The 25,570-nt window shown below is 37.5% G+C and overlaps 2 protein-coding genes across 4 annotated transcripts; both read right to left on the minus strand.

The window, feature by feature from the left end:
• Positions 1 to 721: 721 nt before the first annotated feature.
• Positions 722 to 2,080, minus strand: PF4 (platelet factor 4). 3 transcript variants are annotated; one of them, XM_066280755.1, is made up of 4 exons: positions 2,018 to 2,080; positions 1,528 to 1,751; positions 1,091 to 1,220; positions 722 to 945 (listed from the first exon to the last, which is right to left on the minus strand). In XM_066280755.1, exons 2-4 carry the CDS (start codon positions 1,628 to 1,630, stop codon positions 813 to 815), a joined length of 366 nt encoding a protein of 121 aa, XP_066136852.1. In that variant the 5' UTR covers positions 1,631 to 1,751; positions 2,018 to 2,080; the 3' UTR covers positions 722 to 812. The 3 variants fall into 3 exon arrangements, with proteins under 3 accessions (XP_066136852.1, XP_066136851.1, XP_066136849.1); XM_066280754.1 differs by having other exon boundaries at positions 1,938 to 2,038; XM_066280752.1 differs by having other exon boundaries at positions 1,528 to 1,771; positions 1,938 to 2,025.
• A 3,426-nt stretch (positions 2,081 to 5,506) lies between these two features.
• On the minus strand, positions 5,507 to 7,799 carry PPBP (pro-platelet basic protein). The gene is made up of 3 exons (XM_066279783.1): positions 7,595 to 7,799; positions 7,150 to 7,285; positions 5,507 to 7,014 (listed from the first exon to the last, which is right to left on the minus strand). Exons 1-3 carry the CDS (start codon positions 7,701 to 7,703, stop codon positions 6,912 to 6,914), a joined length of 348 nt encoding a protein of 115 aa, XP_066135880.1. The 5' UTR covers positions 7,704 to 7,799; the 3' UTR covers positions 5,507 to 6,911.
• Positions 7,800 to 25,570: the final 17,771 nt, after the last annotated feature.

The raw sequence follows: 25,570 nt of genomic DNA on the forward strand, positions 1-25,570 counted from the left end.
CTCTTCAGGTTTCCACAGCTGTTTAACAAATAACTGAGCTATCGCCAATGTTCAGGGTTTTATGGAACAGCGTTAAACTAAAAATAAGGTTTCACTAAGAATGCTGAGGAAAAAAATCTAAGCATGAAATTTGCATGCTTACAGCATCATTCATGGTCTATAAATGGAATATAGTAAAAACCGATTTTGTAGGCTTGCCAAATGCAAAATTCATTACAAGCAGTAATGTGGATATGAGAACTGTTCTTAACATTTTATTTTTGTGAAATGTCAAGATTATCAAAGGATCAATAAAGAGTAAAATATTTTAATGTCATTCTCTGGAAAATATCATATCAGTATATTTCCATTAAGTAGTAGAGGTTCTGGTTTTATTTTTATTAATTTTCTAATACAGGGTAGAGTCAAAATCTTAAGGGAATAAAAGCAGAGTCTGACTTAGTTGACTTCTTTTTACAATGCAGCCCAGTAAAGCTTAAGGGTTATTACTATTTATTTACAAAACTAATTACACTATTAAAATGTAAATAGGTAGCTATTAAGCCATGTAGTCATATAAATATGCAAATATGTCTCAGCCAACATAACACCAAACGAAACCAGTGTTTATTAAACCAAGCCTTCCTTCTAAATATTTTTTTGCTTAAAATTCTGGAGATATTTTCTTATATAAAATTATGATGCTTTGCTCTAGTAAGAAATATTTTGAATGTACCACAACTTGATTGATTTTATTTATTTAGAATTTGAAGGATACTAAAATCATTAGATTTTTCCACAGCTAGATTGAAGATGAAAAAAAACAAAACACCTTATATAATGAATGTGCGGATTTCGTTAGCCAGTAGTTTACTTTCTGTACTTTTTATAAGTTTCTTGATTATGTTCTTATATATGGGGGCGTGAGGGTCCAGGCAGATCTTCTCTCCTTTCCTCAACGTGGCTCTGCCAGCAAAAAAGAAGAGAGGAGCCCTTCAGTCGCTGGGTTTGAACCTGGGAATTGGGTCTGGGTGGAGAGGGGTGTGGAGGGGTGACAGGCATAGGTGGCAGAGGCAGAGGGAGGACACAAGAAGCAAGCGCGAGGACTCACATCATTTGGGAGGTGGGGCAGTGGGGTCCAGCCCCGATCACCTCCAGGTTGATGATGCGCTTGGGGTGGATTCGGGAGGTGGTCTTCGCGCACACGCATTGCAAGTCCCGATCCCCTTCTTCAGGGTCTGCTGGGGGAGGGGACCAGAGTAGGGGACACGAGAATGAGGGAGGGAATTGTGACTCCTAGAATGACCAGACGTTCTTTAGCGGTATTTCTCATTGCCCTCACAAACTATACCTCCCTCGGTAAGAAGTATTATTGCCAGGATGGTGAAACACACGGAGCAGCGCTTGACACCGTGCCCGCGCAAACCTAACTTGTGTCAGCAAAACGAGTGGGTGCTCAGGGCAACTACAGACTCCGCCCCACCCCCGGGGGTCCCCAGCCTCTCTCCCGGACGTCCCCCGGCCCTGCCCGCCTGGTTCGGTTCTCACCGCTGACGCCGGCGACCACCGCTGGCAGGAGCAGCAGCCCCAGGAGCAGCAGGCCGGGGCCGGGCCGCGGGCGGGAGGCGCGGGAGCTGGCTCCGAGGCTCATGCTGCTAAGATGCCAAAAGGAGACCGGAGTAGGAGGACAATCCCCGCTGGCGCTGTGCAGACCGGTGGTTCTGAGACTCTCCAGACCCGTTTTATCCCCAACTGTCCATCTGCCCGGAAGCCTGGGGTGGAGGGTGAGGAGCTGTGGTGCAGAAACCCAGAGGAGTTGGGCTCTGGTCAGCCAAGATTAGGGGGTGGGGGTGGGGGGCCTTGATCAGCTGTCTTGGCTGCAAGCTGGTAGCAGGATCCACACCCCAACCCAATTTCCTGTACGTGTACATTAGTAGAATTAGAGATAGTACTCGAACCTTATAGAATATATGTTGTTTGTTATGAGGAACAGTAGAGTTCCCTGCAGTCACCACGTTGCAACTTACACAGCATTTACCTTCAGGGACTGAGTCAGTTTCTGATCCCTCGCCAACTTCTAGCTGCCTTATCAAGAACTGCTCCTTCCGTACTGCCTTTCTTGTTGATTACCATTAAGCCGAGTTTAGTGGCTTGTGTGTTCAAGGTGTGTTTTCGGCTACTAACAGGTAGAATTTGGCCTCTAGGCGATGACTCAGTTCTGAACTTCATCTGACTGGAAGGCTTACTCAGTCTCTTGAATGGGATGCACCAGCTCTACCAACCTATTGTCCAATATATACTTGGCAGCAAGGGCTAATCTCCTTGATCCTCTCACTCTAAGAAAAAATATGAAAGTAATATTTTTATGCATTTTCTGTAAAACATGGTGCCTGGGTGTTTCTCCATTCTGCTCAACCAAGAACAAAGGTCAAGACGGAGAGTTCCCAGGCCACATCTCCCCGCGCCTGCTGCAAGCTGGGCCAGTACCAGTGCCCGGGAAACGGGCTGCACTGTCGGCAGCAGCAGCGATGCTCTCAGGACACAGAGCATCTAGGAGTTGTGTGGAAAAGATGTGGAAGAGAGAGAGTAGGGTATGCCGCAGAATCCTGTGCAGGAAAGGATGAGAGATCAACATAGATCATCTTCCCTTCCATGAAAGAGAATGACTTTGGCTCTCGATCAAGGTAAAGTACACCCTTATCTCACAGCCAGAGGCTCTCCGTCATACTGATGAACAGTGGTGCAGGCATCCCGACCCACTGCGTGGAACTAGCTGACCGAATGCTCAGCAGGATTAGACTTCTGCAGGGATATGCAATTTAATTCCTGGGCCTAGAATATTCTTTATCTTACTCTCCCACCACCTGCCCTTGCAGATGGCTAAGTCTTATTCATGTTTCTGGTGTGAGCTTAAATCAGTGGTTCTCAAACTTTTTGAAGTCAGGGCTCATTTAAAATTCTACAAATAATTCTAGGCGCACTATATACAAATTTCTGAGCAACATGTTATAATAATTAAGTCAAATATTAAAGAAAAAATATAAAGTCCAAGCGTGCCTTTATGGTAATTAAACAAAATAAATATGACAAAATTAAATTTATTCTGACATTAAAAAACATCTTTATGTTACATTTTTTGAGTTATACTTTTTAGAATTCATGAAAAAGAGGGGTGAAAAAATAAAAAAAAAAAGACAAAAAGTCATCTTTTTATATCAATATATACAAATACATTCTTAGTAAGATTTAGTAAATTTGGCAGGTCCTGGCATGAATGTGTTAAATTTTTTCATTCTTGTGTTTATGAGAAACATGAGCCTGATGTGTCCTAGTGATTTCTTTAATGTTTGGGCATATATTTGAAAGGCAAACTCTCATTTCCTGGTCAATACATTGAAGAATTCCTCTCTTTTTACTCTTAATTGTGTTGAGTGCAGAAAACCCCCACCATATATATCATCTCAACTTTACAACAAACAAAGGATAGAAGAAACTTGCCTCCTATCTTTCCAGGGAACATGGGGGGTGTAATGTAAACAATCCAGCACCACAGCTCAACAATTTTTTGCAACCTAATCAGGCAAGTGAGGTGGGGGGTTGGACAGACTGTCAGCCCACACTTCTGTCCCCCAAAATCTAAACTCCAAAAACCCTGTTGGTTTTTTGGTCCCCAACAGGCACATATTTCTCTGGAATACCATAGGGCGCACCTGGAAATCTTCAAGGCACACCAGTGCACCCTGGCGCACAGTTTGAGAACCACTGGCTTAAATATTACTTCCTCAGAAAATTTTCCCTTACAGCTGAAGGTCATTGTGTTCCCTGTGGTTGTGTCTTGTAGCACTCTGTTTATCCTATTTATCACAAATCATGCAAACACGCACACACATATTATATACAGACATATATGTGACTGTGTGTGTGTTTAAAAGTGTTTAAAGTGGTTTATTTTCTTAAATGAGAGGATCTATGAAGTGAGGGATCATAACGTTTATCACTATCACACTGGTGGACTACAGAAACTCAATATAAAGTTATCACATTTAGTAAGGATAATAAATGTTGAAATTAATAATGATGAGGCTTTGACTTGTTCATATATCTGTTTCTTTATGCAGTTGGAGCATACCTCTATATTAATAAGTGTCACATGTGGTTGTGAGTTTATGTCAACTTATCTGCCTGTCCCACCAGACAGAGGTCTCTGCAAGGGCAATTTTATGTGAGTTATACATTTTTGAATATCCAGCATCCAACACAATGGTTGGTACAGAATATGTTTATAGAACTGAAATGTGAAACCAGGTTAATGACAGAGGGAATGAATAAGAAGAGTGGTTTTGGAGATGAATGGGCAACATAATGGATTTGCATAACCTTACCCCCAGATTTCAATATTTGAAATGTAAAGGAATCCCAGGGAATGGTAAATGATAATTAAATCGTTTTTTTCTCTGCATCTAAATAGAATAATTCTCATGTGTGCATACAAAAATAAAAGACATCTACATCTCAAGAGGCATTAATGTAGAATAAAAACTGTGGCATGTCTCAGGAGCTAGTCTTGTTGGATTTCAGTAGGAAATGACTGGAAAAATGCATGAGATGCTGAACTATTTTGAATTATTGGAGAGAAACTGATAATGCTCATACTGCTTTGTACATGTTTATTTATATACATTTTGGGTTAGCTACTATTTAATAAATGCATTTATTTTGTAGATAAAGCATTTTAAGACAATGAACTTGTTGTAATGGTGAGGAGATTACAAAAGGAGGTTTAAATAATGCCAAGTTTGTAAACTAAATGCTTAATGCATGAATGTTTCTGAAATTCCATGTGTAAATTGGGGTAGGTGAATTTATTCTCCTATATTTATTGTAGTATATGCAGCACACTGTTTATGTATCAAGTCCTTTTTTCTGTGTCATTAACATTATGTGATATATCATATAATGGAACCTCTTCATTAGAGAAGGAAGAATCAAGGAAAGTGGTTTGGTGTCATGGTTAAGAGCACAGCTCCAAATCCTCACTCTGTCACCTTTTTTTTTTTTTTTTTTTTTTTTTTTTTTTTTTTTTTACAGAGACAGAGGTAGAGTCAGAGAGAGGGATAGATAGGGACAGACAGGTATGGAGAGAGATGAGAAGCATCAATCATCAGTTTTTCGTGGCAACACCTTAGTTGTTCATTGATTGCTTCTCATATGTGCCTTGACCGTGGGGCTACAGCAGACCAAGTAACCCCTTGCTTGAGCCAGCAACCTTGGGTCCAAGCTGGTGAGTTTTTGCTCAAACCAGATGAGCCTGCGCTCAAGCTGGCAATCTTGGGGTCTCGAACCTGGGTCTTCCGCATCCCAGTCCGATGCTCTATCCACTGCGCCACCGCCTGGTCAGGCTGTCACCTTCTTAATTATCTGATCTTGGGACAAATTTCCTAATCTCTTTGAACTTCAGTTGTCTTCTGTCTAATATTAGAGAGGTGCTAATAACAAATAATCAATGACACTTCTATATGAGATTTTGTGTACCATGATTTATTTTCACACACCAAATTTATTAACTCTTTTTTTTCACATCAATTCTATAATATAAGCAATATTATTATCTCATTTTAAAGGTGAAGAAACTCAGGAACAGAGAAGTTAAGCAACCTGCCCAAAGTTGTACAGCTAGCAAGTGGTAAAGCTGAGTTACCCAGTTATTCTCTCTAGGAGCCCAGGATTTCAACCAGATCATATTTATTTTCTAAGAATTATTTATTCTATGCATGTAACACACTTAACATACCTGGCATATTAAAAATTATTCCTAAAGTTTAGCTAATATTATAGTACATTAAAAATGCAACAGATTAGCAACTAGTGATTTTTGTTGGTAGTATTATGAATACCAAAGTATAAAATGAAATAAAAAATAATTAAGGCCTTCTTCCTCAACAATTCTATTCAAATTAATAATATATGACAACAAAGTAGTAACAAATTTTGATTTTATGCTAATAATTCTGTAAAATTAGTATAAATTTAGGATTAAGAAATAATTCCTTAATATGAAAGTTCTGTTGATTATAAAATAATAATTAGTAGTCTGGTAAAGTTTTAGTTATTGTACTTATTGTCAAGGCTGATTTTAATACTATAATTGTAACCTTGCAGATATTAAGTAAATGCAATTATATTCAGACATGGCAAGGTAAAACAATTAATACCAAGAGAATCTGTATTATTATTGTTGCTATTGTTGTTGTAGAAAACATTGGAGTGTTTTATGGAGCTTGTTAATGTGTCATCATATTTTTTTTGCTTACTAGTATTAAATATATTCACTTTAATATAAATAACCACTACTTACAAAACTTACATTCTACAACTTCATTAATTTTAGGGTTTGAAAGCTAAAATAAACATTAGAAAAATCTTTCATAGAATCTCTTAAACAAGACATCTTAGGAGTAAGACAAGGAAAAGTTCTATTAAGTCCCTAACAATACTAACAAACATTCACTGAACGAGTGAGCTATGCAGGGCTCTGTATGATTCCTAATATCATTGACCTTTATGGACTCTATTAAGCATCGAGGGCATGTCTGTTCAACAATAAATCAGAGCAAGATAAGTTAACACAAATGTATTCAAAAAGAAATTTTTAAATAAAGAAATGCAAAGCACAGTACTACATTTAACCAAGAGTTATGGGGTAAATCATGTATTATGTTCTGAAACTAGGTTTGCTTAATTTTCCTTTCTCTCTCATCTATCAACCAGCCTTCTCAGAATAAAAAGTGACTTTTTGAGATGGAATGAAAAACAAAATAAAAGTTTAATACAGTATGAATAGGGATCCTGAATAAATAAAACCTCCAGAAAGTAAAGACTGCAAACTCCTATTCTTCCTGGGAGATAAAAGGGTTTGACAGAAAGTGAACAGATTAAGCAGCTGACCCATCACCTTCCAAAATTTTCTGGACCATTTTCTTAATTCTGGGAGCTTCTGGATCGAGACAGATCTCCTTCCCATTCTTCAGTTTGGCTCTGCAAGAGAAAATAGAATTATTTGTGTGTCGTAGCCTATCAGAGGGGATCCATGAGGCTGAACAAAATAGTGTTGATAGGGATAGAGGAGGAGGGCTTCCACAATGAGTTAATAATACAGAATCAGGAACTTACATCACTTCAACTTTGGCGCAATGAGGTCCTGTCCTGATCACCTTCAACGTTTGAATGTTACTGGGGTGAATGCCAGAGGTGGTCTTTAGACACATGCAGCGAAGTTCAGCATACCGCTCTCTGTTCACTCTCTCAGCTAGGATAGAAATTGTGACTCCATCAGCGGTCATGATTACCTAAGGATCTTATCTCTTGACTTGATTCCTTGGTCCCCTTCTTCGTGAATTATAGCTCTCAGAGGATCATTGTGAATAATGATCTGAAACCTATAGCAAAGTACCCAAGCAGAATGCCTGACACATAGTAAGTATCCACTAAATGCATCTTCCCCATTTAGAATTATCAGAATAATGGCCTTCTCCAGCCCCAGCAGTACCATAATAGTTTTCCCCTAGACACAGCTGCAACAAAAGCAGCCACAGCCACAGAAAAGCAAGGACTCCACCTGTAAGTTTCCAGGTTTTTCCAATGGTGGAGGGAGCCAGAGCAATCAGGAGTAGAGACAGCAGCAGCAACACCTGTAAAACACGAGTGGAACTGCTTCTGAAGCTCATGGTGAAGAGAACTGAGCTGAAGTTGTTCCCAGAGCCAGGAGACCTCAGTGTGAGGGTAGATTGCTGCCAAGGGGTCTGTGGCTAAGTGACCTTTCATGCTCTTCTGATGTTTTTTATACACAACCCTTCAAGGCCAGTAAAGAGAAAGAAGATAAGAGCAGGGGAAGCGAGAGTATGTGGTGACGTATGGATAAGGGCGGTCAAGTTGTGCCCAACCCAGATAAACAACAGGCAAACCAATGTTCCTGCTAAATTCATTTTATTTATTACTTCACACCTCCACTCTTTAAAAAAAATGTGAAATACACACACACACGCGCGCACACACACACAACACGAATTTATTACTTTACAGTTATGGAGGTTAGAAATCCAAAATCAGTTTCACTGGGCTGAAAGCAAGGTGGCAGCAAGGCTGGTTCTTCCATAGACACTGAAGGGAGAAACTACTTCCTGGCCTTCCCAGCTTCTCAGACCACTTGCATTCGTTGGCCCATGGCCCCTTCCTTCATCTTTACAGCACATCACTCTAACCTTTGTTGCTATCGTCATATCTCTATTCTTTGACTATGATCTTTTAGCCTCCCCCCTTTTTTTTGATAGTGAATGCAAATTATTTATTTTTTAATTCTTTTTTTATAAATTCTTTTTTATAAATAAATTTTTATTAATTTTAATGGGGTGACATCAATAAATCAGGGTACATATATTCAAAGAAAACATGTCCAGGTTATCTTGTCATTCCATTATGTTGCATACCCAGCACCCAAAGTCAGATTGTCCTCTGTCACCTTCTATCTAGTTTTCTTTGTACCCCTCCCCCTCTCCCTTCTTCCCTCTCTCCCCTCCCGTCACCACCACACTCTTGTCCATGTCTCTTGGTCCCGTTTCTATGTCCCACCAATGTATGGAATCATTGTTATCAAGATCCCACCATTTTGCTGTAAATGAACCGATGTCATCATTTCTTATGGCTGAGTAGTATAACATAGTGTATATGTGCCACATCTTCTTTATCCAGTCTTCTATTTTTTTTATAGTGATTAAGGCCTTTAAGCAAACTCTTGGCCATTACAGCAAGAATCCACAAAAGAGTAGTGTCCTTAACATTTTCACCAAGTCCAAGTTGGCCCCAACACCATTCCAAATCCCTGCAAATGCAACACAACCCCAGTTCGGTCCATTAGGAGCTGTCATAAGGAGCAGAAGTCCAGGAAAAGTCCACATCTAGGAAAAGTCCGCATGGCACTGGAATTGTTGTCACAATTCTATACTTTGCAGCTCACGTCCAAGTCCCAATGACTGCTGCTTCTAGCTGGTAATGATTCAAGTAGACTGGAAAAGCCATCTGCAACATGTGTGGAGATGGAGCTTCTGTTCTCCTTTGCCTGGAGAGATGAGTCCAGGTTGCTTTTTCCTGGAGCTCTGCAACTGTGGCATGGTAAAGAGAACCTTGGGATTCACTAAGCTGGGTGGCAAAGGTAAATTCATAATAGAAGTTGGCAAAGGGGGAAAGAGAGCTCTAAATTAGGAGTAGGTCCCAGCCTGAAATATGAGTGGGGCATCGCGGTAGGAGGAATAAAGAAAACACTATATGTTAAACAAAGCAGCAGAAAATAGGACTATGAACACCCACAACAGATATCTTCGAGGGAAGAATAAAAAACCTGACTATTCAGGCAAGACATAGTTAAGTGGCCCTTGTGCAAATGAGATCAGTTTACCTGCTTCTTGGAAGAAATATCCTAGGCTCGTCCATAGTGTCGTAGGTGGGGCCGACGGCCCTGGGCACCATCAGCCTTCAGTGGCAAACCCCAGCATTCTGGGCAAGGTGAGGTCATAGGTGGCTGGAGCAGGGCTGGAAGAGACTGAACCCTCCCTTAGAGGAGCGAGGGGGATTCTTACCTTCCAGTGTCTCTTTTTTCTCACAGCAAAGGCATGTAAGCCTGGCAGGCTTTAGCTCAATGACCTTCCTATTCACTATTGAAGCAGGACCCAGATGGCTACCTATGAGACCCCTTTGGGGTATTGGAGCCTTTAAGGGCATATCCTAAAACCTGGTAGTTCACCTGATCTCTATTGGGCTTTTTCTGCCTCTTGGTACCTTAAAAGCCATGCTCAGAAGATCTCACTGAGGGGTTTGAGGATCCCCATCCGCCTATATAAATCTTTTCTGTATATCTGGAGCTATTTGGAAAAAGACAAAACAGTGTTATTAGCTGGATCAAATAAAAGAAGGTAAAAGTTTGCCAGAGAAAAAGATTTGGTGTCTCCTGTTCATCAGCATTCCAAAGAAATGTAAAATTTTTTAAGTAAAAAGCATGATATGGTAGACCTGTAGGAGTTCCAGGATATGACTCCCCCCTTTTAAATTTTTTTAAATTGACCTTAAAATATTTTCTGGGTACACTTTAATAATACCTTGACTTTAACAATACCCATAATTCGAAAGGTTTGACAAAATACAGTAAATGCTTTTGCTACATATGCAGGAGCATTGTCAGTTTAACCAGTTTAGGAAATCCAGTAATAGAAAAATGCATACAGATAATGACAATGAGCTATAACATGCTTAGCAGCCTCTCCTGTTTTTATTACTATAAATCCAGAATAGGTATCCACTGTAACGTGGACATAGGACTGTTTGCCAAATGAAGGTATATGAGTAACATCCATTTGCCAAAGTTGTCCTGGTAGGAGTCCTTGAGGGTTAACTCCAAATGAAGGGACAGATTGTAGTATAGGACCCCTTGGGCAGGATTTCCCAATCTGCCATGCTGCTTCCCGAGAAAGTTGAAGCTGTTTACACAGGGCTGCAGCGTTCTGGCGATTAGCCTCCCTTTTATAAGGACCCCTGTGATTACGTGGGATAATCCAAGATAATCTCCCCATTTAAAAATCCTTAGTTTAGTCACATCTGCAACACCCCTTCTGCTATATAAGGTAACATATGCACAAATTCTGAGATTAGGATATAGATACCTTTGGGTCACCCCCTCACCTCAATATCTATCCCTCTTACATATATTTAACACCCACTTAAGTAAAAACAAGACTGAAATATTACATATAATTTCTTTGCATAATTATGGAATATGCCCTGCCTTTCCTATAATATAATTTATATAAGGCCTGATGGATACTTTATGAACACCTGAAACATAAATATGTGAGCTTTTGGAAAGAAAATGATCTTCCTTTTCCAGTTGCCTAGAAAAACAGATATTCCTATGTTGATTGTTGCTAAATGTTGAGATTCTTTTGGAGTATGTGGATAAAATGAGTCAATTATGATCAAAGCTTCACTTTGCATATTAGTTATCAGTTTTTTGTCTTCAAAATGTATTATTTTATTGTAGTTTTATTCAGAAAGTGAAAGAAAACTCATCCTCTTTTGTGTTAAAAAAACTACTTGTTTTTACTGTCTGAATATACCTTAAGAAGCAAGACCCAGCATTGTTATATTTCCTTTTCTTTTTAATCTAACAGAGAAATATATAATTTATTGCAACAATTTCATATACTATATATAGCTGTATGTGGAATAAAACCTGCAAATTTTTGTATTATTACTTGACATTCTCATTCTATGGTGGTAACCATCGGTAATAATTTGGTCTTAGTGTTCTCTTCTATCTGTATTTTTATATACATATATACATATACATAGAGATATAGAGATATACACGGAACACATAGAGCTATGCATATATACATAGAGGTAGAGATAGATCTTTTTATATAAATGAGATCATTATACAGCTTTTATCCTTCAAAAATATGTCTTCAGCATCCTTTCACAGTACCTTAATGTAGTTTTGCACATTCTTTATATATATATATATATATATATATATATGTATATATATATAGCAAGAGGACAGAGACAGAGAGAGGGACAGTTAGGGACAGAAAGACAGGAAGAGAGAGAGATGAGAAGCATCAGTTCTTCATTGTGGCTCCTTAGTTGTTCATTGATGGCTTTCTCCTATGTGCCTTGACCAGGGTGGGGGGAGGGGAGGCTACAGAAGAGCTAATTACCTCTTGCTCAAGCCAGTGACCTTGGGCTCAAGCTGGTGAGCCCTTGCTCAGACTCGTGACCTTGAGGTTTTGGTCCTGAGTCCTCCGAGTCCCAGTCCAACACTCTAGCTACTGTGTCACCTCCCGGTCAGGCTGCTTCGTTCTTTTTAAAAGTTATGTGACATTCTATGGCAATGACAATCATTGTCCAACTTATGTCTTATTGGTGACTTCAAGGGTATTTCCAGTTTTGTACCATAAAAATTGCAACAAGATCTTCATTTCTAATTTTTTTTACCCTAATTAAGGATTTTGATCACAAACTCTACTTGATATAGACAACCCCCCACAGAGATCCTGAGGAGGACTTACACATTACAGACAGGCTTGTAGATCTTGTATGGATCTCTGTGCCATCTCTAAGACTTGCTTCCTCTACTAGACTATACACTTTTGAAAGTAGAGGCATGTCCAAGGTTTCTTTGAATGCCTCATGTATCTTTTAGTGTGTAGGGTAATGCAATAAACAGTGGGTCCTAAATAGTGCTGGTGAATAATCAATGAATATGTATCACAGGAAAGAATGTTTCTCTTTTGCTTTCTAACCAGCTACAATTCTCAAACAAAAGTTCACATAAAGTATCTGTGGTATAAAAGGTGATTTGGAAGGCTAGGCATAAAGAATAAGGCTCTGATCACAACTTGCCTTCCTCTTAAAACTGTATACAAACTTTATATAATATTTAAACTTCCCATTTTCTTCTTGGCTAATTTTTATATCTTTAAAATTCTAGAAAAAGATCTCAAAATATTAAATATATAAAATTACTTTTTATCAAAGGGATGATTATAGTAATTACTATTCTAAGCTTTTTGGAAAAAAAAACTTTTAAGCCAATTTTTCTTGTTTATCAGTTATAACTACTGATTTAAGTTCTTAGTGCTTGTATTTCAATGTATTCTGCATCCCATTTGCTTTCTACTAATAACTTACAATTTAGCAGTAGAACTTGTTAAATTAAAATGATTTTTCACTTCTCCCAAACTATGAATTCATAGTTTAAGAAATAAGTTTAAGGAAATCTTAAGCTGGAAATTAATATCCTTCTAGGAACTGAGATGTGGAGTGAATTAGGGAATCTCACAGAAAATGGAGGAAGGAAAGCAAACTTCCTTCTAGGGCTTCCTGTGTGATGACTTTATAGCCTTTCGCCATCACTGAGATTGATATACTATTAATTTCCAAATATGATTTTTTTTTTTTCATTTTTCATTTTTCTGAAGCTGGAAACAGGGAGAGACAGTCAGACAGACTCCCGCATGCGCCCGACCGGGATCCACCCGGCACACCCACCAGGGGGCGACGCTCTGCCCACCAGGGGGCGATGCTCTGCCCATCCTGGGCGTCGCCATGTTGCGACCCTCCTGGGTGTCGCCATATTGCGACCAGAGCCACTCTAGTGCCTGGGGCAGAGGCCACAGAGCCATCCCCAGCGCCCGGGCCATCTTTTGCTCCAATGGAGCCTTGGCTGCGGGAGGGGAAGAGAGAGACAGAGAGGAAGGCGCGGCGGAGGGGTGGAGAAGCAAATGGGCGCTTCTCCTATGTGCCCTGGCCGGGAATCGAACCCGGGTCCTCCGCACGCTAGGCCGACGCTCTATCGCTGAGCCAACCGGCCAGGGCCAAATATGATTTTTTTATTCAAACATAAGTTCAAAACCATTTTGAGAGATATAAAGGGTTTTAACACTATTCATAGCATCTTTCTTTTTTTCTCCCAAACAACCCTCATGGTATACAATATTTATTGCCTTCACTGGTCTCACACACACAATCCAAATTTCTTTCCTCATTTGTTAGTAGGATTACTCAAAAGTTCCTAATCCTTTAGGGGAAACAATATGAAAAGTCTTTTGAAATAATGATGCTGTTTGAGTTCGTCGTTACCAGGAAAGAAGAACATATGCAACACAGCATCATCAAGTCATTGTCTTAATCAACAGTTGTGTTTTGTCACAAAAGTCTCATTGTCAGCAAGGTTCATGAGACAGTATTAACACAGTTCTTGAGTCACTAAAATTTTGCGAGCTTATTAGTCAGCATTTGAGGTAAATAAATTCTTTCTCGTTTTCATTTACTTAATAAAGTTTGATTAAGTATTTACTATGTTCCTGGCATTATAGAATTCTCTTCCTTGTGTGATTTAGTCATTTAACTATTTCTATTCAGAAGGTGAAACCCCAGCCTGACTAGGTGGTGACACAGTGGATAGAGAGTTGGACTGGGATGCGGAGGACCCAGATTCGAAACCCCAAGGTTGCTGGCTTGAGCACGGGCTCATCTGGTTTGAGCAAGGCTCACCAGCTTGAGTCCAGGGTAGCTGGTTTGAGCAAGGGGTTACTCAGTCTACTGTAGCCCCCCAGTCAAGGCACATATGAGAAAGCAATCAGTGAACAGCTAAGGTGTTGCAACGAATTGATGCTTCTCATCTCTCTCCCTTCCTGTCTGTCCTCTCTCTGTTTCTGTCACAAAATAATAATAATAATAATAAAAAGGTGAAACCCCAAATATTTGTGCAAATTTGTGGAGTATAAGTACTAATCTAATATTATTGTAATTTACTTAATTTTCTTTGAAAGTCTTGAATAGAAACAATACAGACACTGAAAAACTGATTGTACAAAATTTTAAAATCATTATTCAATCAAAAGAAATTAAATTTAAAAATTATAACTTAAATAAATGCTAGAATATAAGTGTCAGAGGTTCTAGTTCTTGGGTTTAAAAATAACTTGACAGCTTTTTCATTAATATTACATAGTCACCCTGGTGGGTTTTTTTTCTTTTCTTGGTGGTTTTCATTGGGGGGGGAGAGCGGTGGTAAATTACTTTATCTCTTTTGCCTTTAAGTCATAGTATAAGTAGCAGCGTCATTCAGGAAACTAACAAGTTTTCTAAAACTCAAAACAGAACTTACTTGTAAACTATTTTTAACAGAAAATATCTAGAGACACTGGAGGACCAGTATCCATTAGAATTAAGACATAAATGAACTCTGCCTGCGATAGAATATTTTAAACTGACATCTCCCAAGTGTGAGGAAAATAAGTAATCTCCTGCAAGTTAGTTATAAACATAATTGGTACAGAAAATCCTAAAGATAAAAATCTGGGTCAGTTTGTTAAAGCACTTTACAGAGATAGAGAGAGAGTCAGGCAGGAACGGAGAGAGATGAGAAGCATCAATCATCAGTCTTTTGTTGTGACACCTTAGTTGTTCATTGATTGCTTTGTCATATGTGCCTTGACCGCGGGCCTTCAGCAGACTGAGTAACCCCTTGCTCGAGCCAGCGACCTTGGGTCCAAGCTGGTGAGCTTTGCTCAAACCAGATGAGCTCGCACTTAAGCTGGCGACCTCGGGGTCTTGAACCTGGGTCCTCTGCATCCTAGTCCGATGCTCTATCTACTGCACCACCACCTGGTCAGGTTGTTAAAGCACTTTAATCAATAGATTGAAATACTAGCCAACAAAAGATTCCCTATAAGTGCTGAAATCAAATGTTTTTTTTTTTTTTTGTATCACTCTGAGTTAACAAGAATGATCCAGGCCTCAGATAGCTGGGACTCGTTCCATTGAGGCTGCATACTGTGTGAAGGTGAAGAATGGGGTCGGGTGGAGGCGAGTGAGGAGGGCCAAGGAGTTGAAGGGAATCTTTCTAGGTGCTACTTATTATACAGGATCACTGCAGTATTTTGCAGGCCTGAGAATTTTTCTTTTAATTCTATGTTGATTAATATCATTTGTTGAACATCAATGCATGATGCTCTTCCTCTGATCCTTTTTGCTGTGTAACCAGCCAACTCCAAAGTTAATGGCTTATAACAACAGTTTATTATTTGTGGTAATTCTGTATGCTAATGAGAGGGCCTCCTGCTGTCATCATGCCTGAGCTCACATAAGTGGGTATAGTCACAAGGCATCCAAAATGGCTGAAAAGCCCAAAAGAGCTTCATTCCCATGAGAGTTGGTTGGTTGGTGCTGGCTAAGATCTCTGCTGGGACACATTGGTCCTCTTGCTCCTCCTCCTCTTTTAAGTAGCATCACTTTATTCCTCAGGAATAAATGAACAGTGTATGGGAAGAAGGAAGGAAAAGGGGATGCAGGGGGAGAGAAGGGAAGACAGGGAGAAGAAAGGGGAGTAAATAATGGAAAAGAAGGAAGAAAAAAGAGAGAAAAGAAAAACAAAAGACAGGAGTCCTCCAGTCTCCATCCTTCCCCTTTCTTCCTTTCCTCTTCTCTTCTGCCCTCCCCACCCTTGCCCTGGAAACCACGATGACCCTCTAGATGCCTATTCAGCTTTGCCTTTCTTCAGCTGTTGGAACTATGGCCACAGAAAGCTCGCACTGAGGCCCTCTCTGGACATAACCCAAGGCCTAAAGAGACTGTCTCAGGCAGAGCTATGCCCATTCTCCAGAGGTTGCCCACATCTAAAGGCTGGTCAGTGGGAGGATATAGAGATTCCTCCTTTCTCACAATTTGGAAAAATTCTGAAAAGCCATCTCAGCTCCAGAGCTTCTCAATGAACCATCTGAATCTTTTGTCATAACAACTCTTCTTCTGCCCAATGCTGTTTCTGTACTTCCTGAAAGGTACACCTTTAGTGAAGGCACCTTGTTCTTCAATAAACTTCCTGCACATACATCTCTTTGAGTTTGGTTCTAGGGACTTCTACTTAAGACATGCTCTCTCCCTTTTAAAAAATCTAATCTCTTTTCATTCAGCTTTTAAAAAAAGTTTTGTCAAAAAAAATCTTTGAGTATATTATATATTGCCAAAAGACTTTAATTTAGGCTGAAAGTGTCTCATCTTTGTAATCTCTGTACCATAAGAATCCTGCACAAGGTCCAGCATGTAACAGACTTATCAAAAATGAGAGCAAATATATTGATATTTGAAGAAGTAATGTTTATAAGAAGGAAAAGACATTATACATTTTGTTAATGATACCACATCATTGATAAAACTGTAGCAGAATATGGATGCATTGATTTCAGAAGCTTTCTAAAAAAATAATGATGGGAAAAAATTCTTAGAAGCACTAAAATTAATTATTTGCACATAGGTTGAAAGAAAATGGATACATCTGAAAAAAATAAACTGCTGAGTTCTCAGTCTTCTTATTTGTCAAGGGAGTTTGAATTAAGAGATTTGGAAAAGGTATTAATATTCATCAAGCATCTACTTTATTATTGGATAAACAATAATTTTTTATCTAATAAAAAATTACTTTGTTTATTATAAGGATAGCCCTTAGTGCCTGACAGGTATTATTGTACTAATTTTGCAGATGAGAAAACTAGGGATAGAGATGTTAAATAAATTGCCAAAGTCGCATAACTGAAAATGCTTAAAACTAGATTTGAAACACAGTTGCTCTGGCTTTTTACTGTACCACAAATTATATAGTATCACTGAGCTCTCTTGTTGAAACTGAATCAACTATTTTTCTCAATCCAATCTTAGAAGTGGGTCACAAACAATCATTGTATACCTAATAGCAATGTAAACACATCCATTAAGAATATAAATTTTTCAATGTTGGGGGTGATTTTGCAACTTCTCAATATTTAAGAAACAAGATTCTACCCTTTGTAGAAAGAAAATTTTACACCTAAATTCTAGGTCTTTCTATGGTATTATTTAATTCTATGTGTTTGAAGCTTGAACAGTCTTTCTCAGGAATATATATTAATTTTGCTGACTAAAAGCCACCCAGACCATCAGTCAAAGTCAGCATCATGTGCTCCTGGCTTCCGTGATTTAGTCAGGGAGGCAAATTGAAATCCCCAGGTACTCCTTCTGTCTGGTAAATTTCTCAATTTGTAGTATCCAGGAAGGACTTTTGAAGTTATATACAGCATGAGTTACTCACAGCAATTCTTTCCCTTATGAAAGAATTAAAGCTATGATAGAAAAACAAAGCCACTAGTTGTATTTATCATAGCTCTTGTCATACCTTCAGGAATTGAAGGATTATGTGAATGTGTCACACCCAGAGGTAAGCAGGTAAGTCTGGTAGAATGAAAGACATTTCACATTGAAATTGTCTGGATTGGGGCAGTAATATAGAGTAAATTTGGGTTGACACATTCAATTTCCAGTGATTTAATATATGTGAGAGAGTTTTAGGTGGGTAACAAAGTGAAAAATAGTATTTTGGGGTTTGTATGAGGAAAATATTAAGATATACATACATAGATTAATTTTTTCCAGATATGTTAGTCCTTGAGTTTGCAAGTAGCTGGATGAAAAATTAGTGAGTAGTAACTGTCATTGATGTTTTTGTATAGATTATATTTCAGTAATATACTATAATTTTTTTTCTTTATAGAATGGCCAATTATGGTATAAGTATGACAAATAGAATTGCAAGGATATTACAAATAGGTCTGATACTATGGTTTATGAACAAACTAAACTTATAAATCTTGCATTTAGGAAAAACAAGTATCTTGAATAACAATAAAGAAAAGTAAACCAGTAATGTTTATTACTTTGCAAAATGTACATTTCACCCACCCAAAGGGAATTTAATATGCTTTAATTTATTATTGTCAGGCACCTATTCAATGAGTATGTTGGGGCTTATCCAAAAAAAATCAGGCATTGTTTAAAACACTAAAATTTATAGCTTAAACATTTATGGCAATTTGGTCGGGTTTTTTTTTTGTTTTTTTTTTGTTTTGGTATTTCCCCATGATTAATATAGAATTCATAAATTCAAAAAAAGGGTACTACTTAAGATAACAAAAATGACTTCAGAAATTTAATATATATTTTTAAAATCTGAGATATTTTATGCTATGTATGTACATTACTAAAAATATTGTCAGCAAACCCATTTCTTTGAATCTACTCTGGGTTTCTTCTTATATTTGTATTTATCTGTTACTGTGTGCATGTATATTACATATATGCTGATAAATAATAGAAAAACATGTATTGATTTGATATTTTATGTATAACGAGAGGAAAAGATGTAGAATAATGAGTTACATATAAATATCCTAACATATACTAATATATGCAAATACATTTCCATATAAGCATATCTATTAATTCAATTGGAGTGTGTCTGTATATGTATACTAATTGCATTAAGTCTTTTTCTTTTTGTTTTGTTGCTTTTCCTAAGAATGAGCTGTTTACATAAAATTGTTATTTCAATACTAGTGAGAGAGTGGAATTGTTTAGCCCAGAGAATACATCTTTTTAAGCACTTACTATGAGCTAGATACTATCTTAGGAACTGAGACAAACATCGTAAACATTGTCCCTGACATGATGGAGCTTACAGTGAGGTTGGAATAGATACTAAATGAATGACCACATATTAGAGTCTCTGTAGACTCTATAGCCATGTTGCTGACAAAATGTTATAAAGGTGAAGAATAAAGTTTTATAAGAGAATATAAAAAGGGCCTTCATGTGTTGAGAATAAGGATCAGGGAGGCCCTAAACAACAGGTAAACTGACCTCAAAGGAAGGCTAGGACTTAGCCAGGGTGGGTATTATAGGTTGAGTGAGCAGCATATATTACAGATCTGGTTGGATTACTTGTAGACAAGAAGGAGAATAAAAGGTAAAGTGATTACATTTATTTGACACTGACCATGAGCCAGGTTATTGATTTTAAGACATTGACAACCTGAGGTTCAGGATAATTTATTAATTCATTAAGCCAATTGTGTCAGGCATGGGAGATGCAAATGGAAATGAAATCTGGTTGATGCTCTGGGAAAGATCTTAGTAGGGTAGAGTAAGGAAACAGTTAACCAGGTAAAGGTAATGCAATATTTGTTATTCAAATAAATTCAAATATCTAGAACAGGGGTCCCCAAACTATGGCCGCGGGCCACATGCGGCCCTCTGAGGCCATTTATCTGGCGCCCGCCGCACACCCGGAAGGGGCACCTCTTTTATTGGTGGTCAATGAGAGGAGCATAGTTCCCATTGAAATACTGGTCAGTTTGTTGATTTAAATTTACTTGTTCTCTATTTTAAATATTGTATTCGTTCCCATTTTGTTTTTTTACTTTAAGATATGTGTAGTGTGCATAGGAATTTGTTCATAGTTTTTGTTTTTTTTTTTGTTTTTTTTTATAATTTTATTTTTTTAATGGGGTGACATCAATAAATCAGGATACATATATTCAAAGATAACAAGTCCAGGTTATCTTGTCGTTAACTTATGTTGCATACCCACCACCCAAAGTCAGATTGTCCTCTGTCACCTTCTATCTTGTTTTCTTTGTGCCCCTCCCCACCCCCTATCCCTCTCCCATTCCCCCCTCCCCCCGCCGTAACCACCACACTCTTATCAATGTCTCTTAGTTTCACTATTATGTCCCACCTACGTATGGAATAATACAGTTCCTGTTTTTTTCTGATTTACTTATTTCGCTTCGTATCATGTTATCAAGATCCCACCATTTTGCTGTAAATGTTCCGATGTCATCATTTCTTATGGCTGAGTAGTATTCCATAGTGTATATGTGCCACATCTTCTTTATCCAGTCATCTATTGATGGGCTTTTTGGTTGTTTCCATGTCCTGGCCACTGTGAACAATGCTGCAATAAACATGGGGCTGCATGTGTCTTTAAGTATCAATGTTTCTGAGTTTTGGGGATATATACCCAGTAGAGGGATTGCTGGGTCATAAGGTAGTTCTATTTTCAGTTTTTTGAGGAACCACCATACTTTCTTCCATAATGGTTGTACTACTTTACATTCCCACCAACAGTGTATGAGGGTTCCTTTTTCTCCGCAGCCTCTCCAACATTTGATATTACCTGACTTGCTAATAACAGCTAATCGAATAGGTGTGAGGTGGTATCTCATTGCCGTTTTGATTTGCATTTCTCTAATAGCTAAAGAAGATGAGCATCTTTTCATATATCTGTTGGCCATTTGTATTTCTTCCTGGGAGAAGTGTCTATTCATATCCTCTTCCCATGTTTTTATTGGATTGTTTGTTTGTTTGTTGTTGAGTTTTATGAGGTCTTTGTATATTTTGGATACTAGGCCCTTATCTGAGCTGTTGTTTGAAAATATCATTTCCCATTTAGTTGGCTTTCTGTTTATTTTGTTATCAGTTTCTCTTGCTGAGCAAAAACTTCTTAGTCTGATGTAGTCCCATTCATTAATTTTTGCCTTCACTTCTCTTGCCATTGGAGTCAAATTCATAAAATGCTCTTTAAAACCCAGGTCCATGAGTTGAGTACCTATGTCTTCTTCTATGTACTTAATTGTTTCAGGTCTTATGTTTAGATCTTTGATCCATTTTGAGTTAATTTTTGTACAGGGGGAGAGACTGTAGTCCAGTTTCATTCTTTTGCATGTGGCTTTCCAGTTTTCCCAGCACCATTTATTGAAGAGGCTTTCTTTTCTCCATTGTGTGTTGTTGGCCCCTTTATCAAAAATTATTTGACTATATATATGTGGTTTTATTTCTGGACTTTCTATTCTGTTCCATTGGTCTGAGTGTCTATTTTTCTGCCAATACCATGCTGTTTTGATTGTCATGGCCCTATAATAGAGTTTGAAGTCAGGTATTGTTATGCCCCCAGCTTCATTCTTTTTCTTTAGGATTGCTTTGGCTATTCGGGGTTTTTATAGTTCCATATAAATCTGATGATTTTTTGCTCTATTTCTTTAAAAAATGTCATTGGAAGTTTGATGGGAATTGCATTAAATTTGTATATTGCTTTGGGTAATATAGCCATCTTGATTATATTTATTCTTCCTAGCCAAGAACAAGGTATATTCTTCCATCTCATTATATCTTTTTCGATTTCCCTTAACAATGGTTTATAGTTTTCATTATATAAGTCCTTTACATTCTTTGTTATGTTAATTCCTAAGTATTTTATTTTTTTTGTTGCAATCGTGAAGGGGATTATTCTTTTGAGTTCCTTCTCAGTTGTTTCATTGTTGGCATATAGAAAGGCTATTGACTTCTGTATGTTAATTTTGTATCCTGCGACCTTACTGTATTGGCTTATTGTTTCTAGTAGTCTTTTTGTGGATTCTTTGGGGTTTTCGATGTATAGGATCATATCATCTGCAAAAAGTGATACCTTTACTTCTTCTTTTCCGATATGGATGCTTTTTATTTCTTTGTCTTGTCTGATTGCTCTGGCTAGAACCTCTAGTACCACATTAAATAAGAGTGGAGAGAGTGGACAACCCTGTCTTGTTCCTGATTTAAGGGGGAAAGCCTTCAGTTTAGTGCCATTTAATATGATGTTAGCTGATGGTTTATCATATATGGCCTTTATCATGTTGAGATATTTTCCTTCTATACCCATTTTGTTGAGAGTCTTAAACATGAAATTGTGTTGTATTTTATCGAAAGCCTTTTCTGCATCTATTGATAAGATCATGTGGTTTTTGTTCTTTGTTTTGTTGATATGGTGTATTACATTAACCGTTTTACGTATGTTGAACCATCCTTGAGATTCTGGGATGAATCCCACTTGATCATGATGTATTATTTTTTTAATATGTTGTTGTATTCGATTTGCTAGTATTTTGTTTAGTATTTTAGCATCTGTATTCATTAGAGATATTGGTCTGTAGTTTTCTTTTTTTGTGCCATCCTTGCCTGGTTTTGGTATGAGGGTTATGTTGGCCTCATAAAATGTGTTTGGAAGTATTGCTTCTTCTTCAATTTTTTGGAAGACTTTGAGTAGAATAGGAACCAAGTCTTCTTTGAATGTTTGATAAAATTCGCTGGTATAGCCGTCAGGGCCTGGACTTTTATTTTTGGGGAGGTTTTTAATGGTTTTTTCTATTTCTTCTTTACTGATAGGTCTGTTTAGGCTTTCTGCTTCTTCTTGACTCAGTCTAGGAAGGTTGTATTTTTCTAGGAATTTATCCATTTCTTCTAGGTTGTTGAATTTAGTGGCATAAAGTTTTTCATAGTATTCTACAATATTCTTTGTATATCTACGGTGTCCGTGGTGATTTCTCCTCTTTCATTTTGGATTTTGTTTATATGAGTTCTTTCTCTTTTTTCCTTGGTAAGTCTTGCCAAGGGTTTGTCAATTTTGTTGATCTTTCAAAGAACCAGCTCCTTGTTCTACTAATTTTTTCTATAGTTTTTCTGTTCTCTAATTCATTTATTTCTGCTCTGATTTTTATTATCTCCTTTCTTCGGCTGGTTTTGGGTTGTCTTTGTTCTTCTTTTTCTAGTTCCTTATGGTGGGAAGTTAAGTGGTTCACTTGGGCTCTCTCTTGTTTGTTCATATATGCCTGAAGTGATATGAACTTCCCTCTTATCACTGCTTTTGCTGCATCCCATAGATTCTGATATGTCGTATTGTCATTTTCATTAGTCTGTATATATCTTTTGATCTCTGCACTTATTTCTTCTTTGACCCATTCATTTTTTAAAAGTATGTTGTTTAGTTTCCACATTTTTGTGGGATTTTTTTCCTCTTTTTTGCAGTTGAATTCTAGTTTCAAGGCTTTATGATCAGAAAATATGCTTGGTACAACTTCAATTTTTCTGAATTTGCTGATGTTGTTTTTGTGGCCCAACATATGGTCAATTCTTGAGAATGATCCATGTACACTGGAGAAAAATGTATACTCAGTCACTTTGGGATGAAATGTCCTGTAGATGTCTATCATATCCAGGTGCTCTAGTGTTTTGTTTAAGGCCACTATGTCTTTGTTGATTCTCTGTTTGGATGACCGATCTAGAGCTGTCAGCGGTGTATTGAGGTCTCCAAGTATGATTGTATTTTTGTCAGTTTTTGTTTTAAGATCAATAAGTAGCTGTCTTATATATTTTGGTGCTCCTTGGTTTGGTGCATATATATTAAGAATTGTTATGTCTTCTTGATTCAGTGTCCCCTTAGCCATTATGAAATGGCCATTTTTGTCTCTGAGTACTTTTCCTGTCTTGTAGTCAGCATTATCCGATATGAGTATTGCTACACCTGCTTTTTTTTGGATGTTATTTGCTTGGAGTATTGTTTTCCAGCCTTTCACTTTGAATTTGTTTTTATCCTTGTTACTTAGATGAGTTTCCTGTAGGCAGCATACAGTTGGATTTTCTTTTTTAATCCATTCTGCTACTCTGTGCCTTTTTATTGGTGAGTTTAATCCGTTTACATTTAGTGTAATTATTGATACTTGTGAGTTCCCTATTGCCATTTTATATCTTGCTTTCTGTTAGTTTTGTGTCTTGTTTGATCCTTCTCTTTCGTTTTTCTATCTTTTGTTTTTATTTGGTTGTATTCATACATCTTTCCTCTGTTGCTATCTTTTTTATCTCATGTGCTTCTGTGGTGGTTTTTTCAATGGTGGTTACCTTTGAGTAATGAAAAGGGTCCCTACCCTGTTCATTGTAGCGAACTATTTTGTGAGTACTTTTGCACTCCATCGTCCTTTGCTACTGTTAATCTCCATCTTCTCCCCCTCTTTCTTTTTGTTGTTGTCACAGTTTAAATTTGGTTTTATTGTGTTCTTCTTGGAGCTTTTACTTGTGGCTCTGTTTTTTTTTGTTCTTTGTATCTGATTGGAGAACCCCTTTTAGTAATTCCTGGAGTGGGGGTTTTCTGATGATAAATTCCCTCATCTTTTCTGTATCTGTGAATGTTTTTATTTCTCCTTCGTATTTGAAGGATAGCTTTGATGGGTATAGTATCCTTGGCTGAAAGTTCCTCTCTTTCAGGACTTTAAATATTGGGGTCCACTCTCTTCTAGCTTGTAGAGTTTCTGCTGCAAAATCTGATGATAATCTAATGGGCCTTCCTTTATATGTTGTATTCTTCTTTTCCCTGGCTGCCTTGAGAATTTTTTCTTTGCTGTGGTTTGTGTCAATTTCATTATGATATGCCTTGGAGTAGGTTTGTTGGGGTTAAGAAAACTTGAAGTTCTGTTTGCTTCTTGAACTTGAAGCTTTAGTTCTTTCCACAGGCTTGGGAAGTTCTCATCTATTATTTGTTTGAGTATGTTCTCCATTCCATTTTCTCTCTCTTCTCCCTCTGATATACCTATTATTCTTATGTTATTCTTTTTGATGGAGTCAGATAATTCTTGTAGGGCTGTCTCATTTTTTTTAATTTTTGAGTCTCTTTCTTCTCTCTGTTGTGCCTCAAGTTGCTTGTCTTCTATTTCACTAATCCTCTCTTCTATCTGACCTGTTCTATTAGCTAAGCTTGTTACTTCGTTTTTCAGCTCGTGAATTGAGTTTTTCATCTCTGTTTGATTTGTTTTTATAGTTTCAATTTCCTTGGACATATATTCTTTGTGTTCATTGAGTTGTTTTCTGAGCTCCCTAAATTGCCTTTCTGTGTTTTCTTGTATATCTCAGAGGATTTTTAGGATTTCTATCTTGAATTCTCTGTCATTTAGCTCCAAGGTTTCCAATATATTAAATTTTTTCTCCATAGATTTTTTCTCATCTAGCTGTTACCTCTCTTTCTTTTGTATCCATGATATTCGATTTTCTCTTCCTTAATGGCATCTGAGGGTGGTTTTGTTGATGGTATTAATGAGATTTAATAAAGAATAAAAAGTTAAAAAAAATAAAAAATCGAAGAGTTGTTTTTTTAAAAAAAAATTAATAATGAAATAAAGAAAAATAAAATGAAATAAAAATTTTTAAAAAAGGAAATTATTCTCCCCCTCCTTTTTTTCTCTCCTCTCCTCTCCCCTCTTTCTTGAGAAAATCTTGTGGTGGACTGTGAATTATAACAAACAATGCCTGTGATGGAGGGCCTGAATTGGGGAAAAGTAATAAAGGGGCAAAAAAAAAAAAAAAAAGAAAAAAA

Source organism: Saccopteryx bilineata, chromosome 5 (assembly GCF_036850765.1).
Source record: "Saccopteryx bilineata isolate mSacBil1 chromosome 5, mSacBil1_pri_phased_curated, whole genome shotgun sequence".
In the NCBI taxonomy this organism is placed as follows: Eukaryota; Metazoa; Chordata; class Mammalia; order Chiroptera; family Emballonuridae; genus Saccopteryx; species Saccopteryx bilineata.